The sequence below is a fragment of the Nomascus leucogenys genome, chromosome 19, assembly GCF_006542625.1.
Source record: "Nomascus leucogenys isolate Asia chromosome 19, Asia_NLE_v1, whole genome shotgun sequence".
Taxonomy (NCBI): domain Eukaryota; kingdom Metazoa; phylum Chordata; class Mammalia; order Primates; family Hylobatidae; genus Nomascus; species Nomascus leucogenys.
In genome coordinates this window covers 1,070,850-1,082,850 of record NC_044399.1, presented here as the reverse complement: position 1 = coordinate 1,082,850, position 12,001 = coordinate 1,070,850, and the positions used below count along the sequence as shown (strand labels likewise).

The 12,001-nt window shown below is 44.9% G+C and overlaps 1 protein-coding gene across 1 annotated transcript in view; it reads right to left on the bottom strand.

Moving 5' to 3' along the window:
* Positions 1-12,001, bottom strand: part of SNTG2 (syntrophin gamma 2) — a 384,592-nt gene that overhangs the window by 42,322 nt on the left and 330,269 nt on the right. Inside the window, exons 15-16 of the mRNA XM_030800009.1 lie at positions 10,998-11,090; positions 3,208-3,318 (exon numbers count right to left, since the gene is read on the bottom strand). Of these exons, the coding sequence (XP_030655869.1) occupies positions 3,208-3,318; positions 10,998-11,090 (204 nt within the window). The remainder of the gene's footprint in view (positions 1-3,207; positions 3,319-10,997; positions 11,091-12,001) is intronic.

Sequence of the window (12,001 nt, the reverse complement as noted above, 5' to 3'; positions counted from 1 at the left end):
CGTCCTGCATTAGCTTCTAGAGTTTTCATTTCCCAGCCGCCATGTTCTAACTTTCAGTATATCTCATACGTTGATAAATGCAGAACCTCAGTGTGTGAAGGTGACTTCTGAAAATGCCCACGGCCACCCACGCACTAAGTGTTTGCAGTTATCCACATGTGTTTCCTACTCTGTGGCATAAGGTGGGAATGCTGTCATCCTCTTCTGTGTCCCCTCTTCTTCCTGTGTAAGCTGTGAGACCCTTGCCTGCACAGAGCCCAGGGAGCTGAGGGGCCCAAGCGACGTGCCCAGGGCCCTCGGGTCACTGCTCTTGTGAGGTCCCTGCCTCTCTCTACCCAAGTTCCTCCCTCTCATCCCAGGGATGCCACGGAGGGGCCTTGGGCAGCTCTGAGATCCAGCGTGGGGAAATGGAGGTGGAGGTTTTTTTAGTTTGGGTTTGTTGGGACATATTTATGTGCCCCACACTCATTTCTAAGTAGCTAGGTTGCTGTATTTGCAGTTTTACTTTTTTTTTCATAAACTATTCCCCAAAATTGTTTAAACTACAAGTCCTACGAATCCGGTATCCATCCCTATGGCCTCTGTAACTCCCTGGAGCATTCTCTTTTCCACCAACCCACGATGGAAATAGGTGCAATCCAAACAAAGCATCACAAGGCAGCGATGCCTGTCTCAAAGCCTGTGTCCCACGTGAAGGTAACATATTTCAGGCCTCTCTGTCTTAGGTGACATGATACTGATGCTCCTTTTATTAACAGATAATCAAGAGCTGACTGATCATTAACAAATAAAACACAAATACGTTTAACCTCAACAGACACTGTCAAAAGGGTGTTTCAGATGCCATGGAAGCTGCTGGAGGTCCTGAAGCCTGAGCCCCGGGGATGACAAGGGCTCAGAAAGCCACGGGGACACCGCAGGCGTGAAACCCTCATGGCCACCAGAGACCTCCTGCACCCTCACAGTATGAGACTCAGAGCTCCACAAGATTAAGGCAGCAAAAGGTTACGGTGCTCCTCCCCTGCGATGGCACCGAGGCAAACAGCTGCATAAATAAACAACCCAGAGGAAGAATGTTCTATTTTCATCCCCGATCCATTCACATCCATGCCAGTGAAATACCAGATGGAAATTGATGTCAAGCCTCTCTCTCCGCGTTCCCACCTTGCTGGTGGCTGACGACCCTGGATGCAGCTCAGGGCAGCCTGCTGAGAGGTCAGCGCCTTTGCCTGCTCAGGTCCCTGTGCTCAGCACGAGTGCCGCTGCCTCATCACTGTCCCCCACCCCAGGAGCCACAGCGTCTGTACCATCTGCATTCAGGTTTTGCTTTTGTCAATTTCCAAAACATAAAAATGTCAAACAATCCCATACAATTTCCGTTGTACTTAAAAGCAACTATAAAATGTCATTTCATTGAGATCAATGAAGAGAGGATCAAAGTCGACGTAAACTTTCACATATAAAAATGCCATGTGTGACGTGTTGCTCAGATTAATTCCATCAGAGAAAAAAATGTCTGCAAAGTATTGACAATCTGTTTCCACACAATATGTGTTCATGAGTCTCATATTTTTTAAAATTTATTTTTCAGTTTAGTAAATTTAATCTTTAGTCTTATTAAGTTTATATTAAAACTGGCTTCTGGGCAACACACTTATACATAAAATATGGTAAAAGTCAACACCTGTCAATAGTACAATGTCACCTCTAGGCAATGAATTTAAAAGGTCTAAGGTCTTTAATTAACAAAGAAGTTTGTTCTCAATATTATTGTCAATTTATCACATACAGTGTGCAAACAAAATACAGTTTGTAAAACCCTTCCTTTAAATTTTGACTTGTGGTATATTTTAAAATATTGATTTCCTGCTGATATTTACTAAGAAGCTTGTACATTTTAGTAAAATCAAATACTTTGTTTCAATGGTCACCATTTTAGGATATAAATGTCTCTCTAACAGGAAATATCCTGTATAGCTTGAGCATCCCAAATCTGAAAATCCAAACCCTGAAATGCTCCAGAATCCCAACCTTCTCGAATGCTGGCCTGATGCTAAATGTTCCAGAATCCCAACCTTCTGGAATGCTGGCCTGATGCTAAATGTTCCAGAATCCCAACCTTCTGGAATGCTGGACTGATGCTAAATGTTCCAGAATCCCAACCTTCTGGAATGCTGGCCTGATGCTAAATGTTCCAGAATCCCAACCTTCTGGAATGCTGGCCTGATGCTAAATGTTCCAGAATCTCAACCTTCTGAATGCTGACCTGATGCTAAATGTTCCAGAATCCCAACCTTCTGGAATGCTGGCCTGATGCTAAATGTTCCAGAATCTCAACCTTCTGGAATGCTGGACTGATGCTAAATGTTCCAGAATCCCAACCTTCTGGAATGCTGGCCTGATGCTAAATGTTCCAGAATCTCAACCTTCTCAAATGCTGGCCTGATGCTAAATGTTCCAGAATCTCAACCTTCTGGAATGCTGGCCTGATGCTAAATGTTCCAGAATCTCAACCTTCTCCAATGCTGACCTGATGCTAAATGTTCCAGAATCCCAACCTTCTGGAATGCTGGACTGATGCTAAATGTTCCAGAATCTCAACCTTCTCCAATGCTGGCCTGATGCTAAATGTTCCAGAATCCCAACCTTCTGGAATGCTGGCCTGATGCTAAATGTTCCAGAATCTCAACCTTCTCCAATGCTGACCTGATGCTAAATGTTCCAGAATCCCAACCTTCTGGAATGCTGGACTGATGCTAAATGTTCCAGAATCTCAACCTTCTCCAATGCTGGCCTGATGCTAAATGTTCCAGAATCCCAACCTTCTCAAATGCTGGCATGATGCTAATGTTCCAGAATCCCAAACTTCTCGAATGCTGGCATGATGCTCAAAGGAAATGTTCATTGGAACATTTTGTTTTTTGGATTTTTGGATTTCAGATGCTTAATCAGTACCTAATCCACAAATATTCCAAAATCTGAAATCCCAAACACTTCTGGTCCCAAGCATTTCAGATAAAGGATATTTGACCTTGACAGTCTCTTTCGGCGTATCTATTGCCTAATTTTTAAGAAGGATTCGTGCTTCGGGACCTATTGGCTTATTTTTGTGTGCATGGGAGGGGTGGAGATTTTTACCAGCAGACCATCCGAGCTTACTTTATGTGTGGGTGGGTGGCAGAATAACCCATGCCCCATGCCCCATACCTTCGTCTCAATCTGTTTGGTGTCCAGATTCTGAAACAGTAGCTTTACTCGAGTTTTCCCATCATCTGAAGATCCCTTAAGCTGGGAAAATTTAAATCTCCAGAGCACATTCTGTAAAGGAATAAAATTAATTAGTGATTTATAAACAAGAGCTCATTTATTTAATTAGCATCTCTTACTACATTAAACAGCCTCGTTAAATCAACAGACATTCACTTAATGTTTAAATCGATGTTTAGCATGTGATGATTTGTCAGTCCCTACTTTCTCGCTCTTCAGTCTTTGCAAACTGGCCTCCTCCAGCCCACTCAGCTCTCCTGCCCCACAGTCCAGCCCCCAATAGCTGCCCCGCATGTCTTGAGGATGCATGAGCATCCATGGTCCTCAGTCCCACGTCGCCCGCAGTGGCCCCCTCTGGTCTTCCCTTGCATTTTCCTGTACACAGCCTTAAAACATCCTATGAGCATTGCTCCTTTTTCTGCTTGGAGAACTTTAGAAAAAATCACTAAAAGTTCCAGTTCTTCCTATATTATATAAGACATAGTTGAATGTGCAGATAAAATCAAAAACTTTAATCCTGACTGATACCACCCCATCTATGGCTATATGTGAAACACTAAACTTTAGTTTTTCATGAACCAATTTGAAAAATGTAAAATTAAAAATTAAAAATATCGCTTTTTAATACTACTGCAAAAATTACTTAATGTTTGCTAAGGTACGTTAAAGATGAAATGTACTCTACAAACTCTTACTCTCATAAATAAAAAAGGCTACAGCAAAGAAAGACTTAATGGATGTCTTCTATAAAAGATAGTCTTTAATTATAGACACTTCATTATAATAAATCTTTATCTTCCCAGAAAAATTCCACCAGGGAACAGTATTTTTTTTTTTAGCAAGCCATAGGTTGAATTTCAATTAAAAGCTTTTATTTTTAAACAATGAACATATTTTTCTCTGAGTGTCAGGAGAGGCAAAGGGGCTGCAGAAAACAGGGAAGAAGTTTCAAGAACACCTCTATCCCATCTGACCATTGACGGGTTTATTTCCCACCCACACTCTAGCCTCAAGATTCTTGGCCACATCTTTTTCTTTATATTAAATCCAGGAGCTAAATATAATTTCTGCATTTTATGCCAAAGTGTCAAAGCACATGTTTCCTCTAGGTTTTGGGAAAATTAGAACTTCATAGGATCTTAGGGAACAGTTTCTCTGTCTCTTCCATGTTCACAGTGAGGAAACTGAGCCCACACCCACCTGGACAGACTTTGGGCATCAGGATCCTTTTAGCATTAGAATTGCCAGACACTATCCGGAAAGAGAACATGCCAAAATCATGCTTCAGTCACTGCTTCCCACGTGATATGGTTTGGGTCTGTGTCCCCACCCAAATCTCATCTTGAATTGTAGCTCTCATAATTCCCACATGCCATGGGAGGGACCTGGTGGGAGGTAATTGAATCATGGGGGCGGGTCTTTCCCCTGCTGGTCTTGTGACAGTGACTGAGTCTCACATGATCTGATAGTTTTATAAAGGGCAGTTCCTCTGCACACGCTCTCTTGCCTGCCACCATGTAAGAGGTGCCTTTGCTCTTCCTTCACCTTCTGCCATGATTGTGAGGCCTCCCCAGCCATGTGGAACTATGAGTCCATTCAACCTCTTTTTCTTTATAAATTACCCAGTCTTGGATATTTCTTCATAGCAGTATGAGAATGGACTAATACCCCATGGTTGTCAATTCCAGAAGTGAAGCATGTGTATCTATTCTTGTCACGAGCAGAAAAGAGCGTGATGTGAGCACTGGGGCACTGAGGCAAGCCCCAGAAGCAGATGGCAGCCACAGCCAGCCTGGGAGGCCTGTCCCAGAGAGGGAGCTGCCCAAGCCACTCCTGCCCTGCTCCACCCACAGCACCTGCCTCCGGAGAGCCTCTTCCCACGCTCCACACGAATTCCACCTTGCCTAGGCAGCGCCAAAGCACCTTCTCTGAAAGCTGTTAAGTGAAGGCTGTGACTCCAGCCTCTTAGATTCAGGTAAGTCTCATCTGCCTTTAAAAGGACCTATTATCCATCATTTGTAGGAGGGACCTGTGATCATAGGTATGTGCTCATCCATCAGGAGATGCCAGGCAGTCTTGGCTATTGAGGTTTTGCCTAATTTCTCACAAAATAAGCAACAAACGACTCTGTGAGCAGCAGTAAGAGTCTTTGGTTCAAATTTGATTTTGAAGAAAGAGAGCGCAGTAGTGGTCTACCTCTATTAGGATAGGGTCTTGGGAATAACCTAAATTAATATTTTGCATGGTATCGTAAACTGCTGTTAAAACATTATATACAAACACTGCAAAAATATCTATGTAAAAGTCCTGTTTATTGTTTAAAGAATTCAAAATGGTCCTCACAGTGAAGTGATTTAGGTATATGATTATTGACTTTTCGGTCCATTGATATTGCACTGCAACTGTACTCAATATTTGCAGATTTGAGAATAACCCTTCTTCATGAGGCATAGATATCCAGTATATATGCATAAAATTATGTCCTAATTTTACCATCTAGCTCTTGTCTGGGTGATGGAGGACAAGGATCTCGTCAGCTTCTCTGGTTTGGGAGAGGCTGCAACGTGGTCCAGGCACAAGCTGGGGCTCCGTGGGAGCAGGTGTGACTCTCTTTCTGCCCTTCTCAGAGCTGTGTGGCTGGACGTGGTGGCTCCTCTCATAATCGTCCCTTCCAGATCGCCCGTGGTGGCCTCTTTTAACTGTTTCACAGCTTTTCTCTTACACACCTGAAAACAGCAATGTTTCTGTAGAAAAGGAACTTGTTTTTCCATTATGGATGGCATTTCTGCACACTTTATTTAAAAGTGGTCTGGGTAACAGTTTAATTTCACAACTCTGAGCCCTTCTCCAAAGCGCAACTGGACCTTCTAGGTCAGAATGTGGCATGTGCTCCACTCACAGTTCCAGATATGCTGTTGGGCAGCCAGTCACAACAGAGCCATTATTTCTACTCCACAGCCTGGGGGATAAACTTGGGTGGACCCATCCTCCCGTGGCACAGATAAAAGCTGAAGAAAGCCGGGTTTTTAGTTCTCCCTCTTGGGAGTTTTAGTAATTAAAGAGCAGCGTTGCAGTTCAGTGCATGTTACATGAAACATGTTAATGTTTACATATTACTTTGATGGTTTCAGGCTGTTAAAGATGATAATCACATCTCACTTCCTTTGTAACACATTCTGATTGTTAACATACTGACAATGGAAGGTAATATTTCCTCTGTAACACAGTCTGATTGTTAACACACCGACAATGGAAGATAATCCTTGAATCCTTCACGGTGGAGGTGCCACGGGCAGTACCAGGCAACTCCATGACCCCAAGGACTTGGAGGTGCTCTCAGTTCAAACCTAATTCGTTTCTTGATGTTTTCCTGGGAGCTGTGGAGACACTTGCTTCTCTTCCTCATCAGGCCAAAGGTAAGTCTGCATTTTGTCTTCCACAACAAACAATTCCTTTTCAGCTTTTAAAAACTGATCTTTTTGTTCCTCTCCATCAACCGTAACTCAGCCCCGCAGGAATCCTGTTCCTAGCTAAGGAGCAGGTCCCGTGGGGACCAGGACAGCACCAGGACACTCTTGTGAGAGTCTGCACTGATCGCCCTGAATACAGAATCATAATTTGCTGCGGTGTGGGGAGTGGCCTGGTGGTAGATTCAGAAGAGAAGTTACCATTTAGAGACAAGGCTAGCTTTTCAATGTGCCCCCCAAGAACGAGTGAATCCTGCAGTGGTTCTGCCTCTCCAGCAGCTCTTGGTCCTACGTGTGTGGCCAGGCTCCATCCTGGGATCCGTGGAGGCTGAGGACTCAGGCGGGACCCCTCCCTGACCCAGGCTGCCTGGTGCCCACCCAGGGTCAGCCTCCCCTTCTCCCTCACCACTGCGGGTTCTATTCTTGTCAATGTCCTCTCATTTCTTATTAATTACATGGAACAGTAGGGAAGTCGGTGCTAATCCAGAGAGCGAGAAGAGGATGTGGATGTCGTCCGGAGGCCCCCCGGCCTGGAGTGCACTTGGACAGGGCAGGTGACCCGCCTGTGTGGGGCAGGGATGCCCTCCATCTCTAGCAGCTAGGAGGGTGTTCTAGTTTATCCTTTTTAATTAAAAAAAAAAACTTTGCATCTAGAGATTTAGGCCATATAGATTAGATAATGGTCTTCTCATTTATTTTTTAAGTGCAGAAAATATTTTCATGGTCAAACGCATTTGTTTTTCCGCTTACCTCCTTTCTCAACGTTGAAAATAGATAGTTGATGGTGAATGGATTCAGCATGGGAAATAATTGCTTGTCTTTCTCTGGGAAGCAGAGGTGGGCAATCAAGAAATGTGGCCACACACAGGCTTCGAAGGAGCATGTCCCTGCAGATGAGTTGTGCTGGCCTCCCAGGTCCAGAACCTCTTTCTGTGCAAGAGTTTGGTGAATAGGCATTGTTGCCATGTCATGGTCTAGTTTTGACCCAGAAATAATACACAAATGTCCTGAGTTAACAGTATAGTGTGGTGTAAAAGTGCTAATTATCCTGTGAATATAAGCGTGGTAACTCCCAATCTAAATATTTGTAGCCATAGAATCTATTTGACTTTTTAATAATGACTAATAAGAGGGCACATGGGTACTGCAGAAAATACCATTTAAAATAATTATTTGGAAGCATTTCATATTCAATAATATTTATCTTCATAATTCTTTCATATCATTCATCATATTGATGTTCCTATCGATATACAAATAATTGAAAACCTATTGACGCCAAACTCACAAATGTCATCCTACATTGACATGAGTGACAAGATGCCAAATAAAGCAAAATTATAAACATTTTATGAATTTACAACCCATTGGTTTATCCTTCACAGTTAAGGTGGGAAAGCTTTTCTTCAAAAAAATTAATTCAAATATTGTAAATTCTGAAATAAACTACAAGGAACAATTGTTCGTGTTGTCATGTGCTATTTTCAGGTTCAGTTGCTGTCTGAACGGACTCAACAAACCAGTGTTAGGCCAGAACTCCTTGAAATAAAGAAACAATCACAAGAAAAATGTGAGGTCAAGTGCTCTCCTTCAAAGGAAAATAGGTCAGCAGGTCAGGGCCTCTAAGCCTCAGGTTCAGACCAGCAAAAAGACATCTTCATTGAATCTTTACACAAAGTTGACCTAGAGTGGAAAGAACAGTGAGCAGAGAAGAGCCTTGGCTGAGGAGGTGAAAAGTTCCTCCTTGGAAGCAGAGAGAGCAGGTGGAGGGCTGGAGCCGGCCCAGATGCCCCCAGACCGCCAGCATGCTTACTCTAGCACTGCCCAGGTCATTTTGGGTGAGGGATACGCACGCTGTCAAGCAGAAGGAGGCACTCAAGGCTGTAGACAAATGCGCTTTAATTATAGGAGCTCAGCTGAGTTGGACGGTCTGGTTACCAGGGATTTAAAACACTGCTGCTTTTACTCTAAGGGCTCACAACCCCATCTCGCACAGAATTATGAAACAAATTATAGCTATTTTAAAAGTTGACTGGACTGATTTTAGGGCTGACTCTGGAGACAGTTCTGTCTGAAATGATAGGAAGTGTCCCACGAGGCCCCAAGCCCGGCTCTGCCTGACTGTGCCTGGCACTGACCATGCCAGGGAAATGGGAAGAGGTTCTGGGGAAGGATGGTGATGCCCTTGAGGAGGAAAGGCACAGGGCAGCCCAGGAAGAAAGGACACTCACCGGGGAAATGAAGGTAGGAAATGTGTCTTCATGTTGAGCAATGGCCTGGAAACTCACAAACATCACTCCCACCCAGGGAACCCCGTGGCCACTCCAGGTGAAAATCAGCCCCTGCAGGTATGAGGCTCAGGGCTTGGCTAAACGTGGTGATGGATGTTCTCTTCATTTCTGCAGACTCAGTTGATCTTCCTATGCTGAGACCTTCTGGCAGAATTACAACATGGAGACACGTGACCTCTGGACGCTATGCTGAGCCCCGAGCATGGGTGAGAGGCGCTGGCTGGGAAGGGCCTGTGAGCACATTACCCACAGCAACACAGGTACAGATAAATGCCCCTGGTGAGTGCTGGCCCAGGCAATGGGGCCGGTGGGCCAGCATTTCGCTCCTGGAAAGGAGGAGCTCACAGGCTCCTCCCAGTGGAGGGACACACAGGACCCCAGGGGCTGCAGTGAGGGGGCTAAGCAGACCTGCTCTAAAGCAGAGTTTGGAGTCTCCTTTTAGATTACCTGGAACACTTCATTACTTGAAACACAGAGCAAGAAGTAGAAGTTACAAATCAGGTGTTCTCTTTAAGAAGCTGTATGGAGAGTTTGTCCTTACACTTGAATAGTTACTTCATTACCTCCCTTATCTCAGAAGGACATGCACAGTAAGGTTATGCAGATCTGGCTTCCAAATAATATTAAGAGCAAGTCACCCAGACTGGAAACGGCAGGTCCATATGGCAGACCAGGGACAGGGGGAAGAACACCTAAGCGGAACCCGGAAGCTACTTCCCACTCTGTGACTTTAGGTCCATAGAATTACGGACCTGGATACTGGGTGGCAGATGTGAAATCCCTTCTTCTCATTCAATGCTTATGCAAATATGTGCTATTGTCACTACAAATGTGGTATGTGCCCTGGAGGGGAACAATGACTCCATTAAATTTTCTGGCCCTGGAATTCCTAATTAGTCCATGGCCCTAGCCCAGGTTTCTCAGCCTCCACACTATTGCCTGGTAGGCCCTGGAGATGCCCTGTGCAGGGCCCTGTGCCCTGAGCCATCCCTGGGCTCCACCCTCCAGGTGCCCTGGATATCAGCAGAAACTCCCACCAAGTCCTGACAATAGAAAATGTCTCCAGACATGTCCAAGTGTCCCTTGGGGGCAAAACCACCAGTTTGGGAGCCCCTGCTCAGGAAGGGGTTTTTGTCTTGCTTTTTGTAGAGGCCACACAGTGAGGGCAGCTTCTCAGAAAGAAGGTGCAGTTCCCAGTGCGCATTAACCTACAGATTCAATGACCAATTCACTGCAGAGGGCATCCAAAGGTTCTTGAACACAGAAGTTAGGAAATGACCATGAGATAATAAACGGGGCTCTATTTTGTAAAGGGGCTGCAGCCTGATTCGGGATTGCTAATAAAAGACAAGTTAAGTCTTTCAACGCGATTTGTTGAAATTTTTTTTAACAACCGTATTTATCTTACCAACACTTTCCATTTCACTCATTCTTAATTAACACAGAGAGTAGGTTTTAAAAAATATTGTGACAAAACAGTGGATTGTCCTCACAAAGCATTTCCTTAACACTTATGTAGTTAGGAGAATACTCAGATGTGGGTGGAAAGGGTCTCACTCCCTTCCTAAGGGCAGCTGTACATTCCTGGCATCCACCCTCCACAAATTCCCCCAGGCACAGGCACTGTTCACCGCCACCACGAATGTTCAGATGAAAGGCAGGCAACGATGAATGTTTTTTTCAAAGCATTTACTCAAGTGTTGTGGGTCCCTCCTCAGCAGCAGCATCTTCAACTTCCCTGTCCACCCACCTGACCCTGCTGTGAATCCTACTGGTCAGACACCCTCAGGGCTTGTGGAAATCCTGGGTCCTGAGCTATCAGAAAAACAGGTCGATGAAAGCACGGCCTCCGCACAATACACAACCCAGCAAGGGTGGTGGCTTCTACCAGACACGCATGAGTGTTAACGCCCATGGAGTGTAACCAAGCACATGGCAATGGGGCGGCATGGATGCCTGCTCAGCCTCTTACCTTTGTCTTACTCTCAAAACAGGTAAATCCCAACGCGAAATCCACCATGAAACGCAGCATCTCTCCTTGCCAGCTGCACCTGTATGTTCTGGACTAGAAAAAAGTATCAATTTTGAGAAAACGTTCTTTAATAATGCTGCTTAACTTTAATTAGGTAGTCTCCATATTAACCCCCCTTTGGTCAAAAATTATAAAATGCTCTAACATCCAAGTTACAGGGAACAGAACAAGAGGATGCAGGGTCCCAGGAGACCCGCAGGACTAACTGCATACAGGGAGTTCTTTCTTGCTTTTTGTCAAGAGGCAAATATTTCCAGCTCTGTGAGGGTGGGGAGTGTTTACAGGCATTGCTCTAACTCAGAACAAATGCACAGAGCCCAGCCAATCTCTATTCTCCAACGCGTGTTTGAAAACACAGTAAACCACTGGATTTTCTTTCTGCTAGCTCATTATACCTATTGGGTAATATGTTCACTTCTCTTTGCATGAGGCCCACAAGCACGTTCCCGCAGGAGCTAGAAGTGGCACTTTCCTGAGAAAATTCTGAAGAGCAGTACAATTTACACCACCACCAAGCAGCAGAGCAGTACAGCAGGGATACCGCCAAAAACATACAAAAACGACATCGGTGGTCACACAGTGGGAGAAGTCCCGCAGTCTGAAGCGCATCCCACCCGCGGTGGGTGGTTTGTGCGGAGGGCGGCCTGGACCAGCAAGTGACGCTTCTGAGGGGAAGCCCGGGCTCTCTGCTCCTGGACTCTGCCCCAAAGGTCTCTGGGCTTCAGGCTGCGGAGCCCGTGAGCACCTGCCAATGCACTCGCAGCCATGTTGGGTGAAAGCGAGATTTGTGTTTTAAATGTTTTCATGCCACTCCAGACAAAAGAAGCATGAACCCTAATAACTTGGTAAAAGTTATTTTTAACAATCTCTGTAATAAATCTGTAGGTAAAATGTTCCCATTTAGAAGAGAATCGGAGCCATCGATTTGAGCTGGAAAAATATAG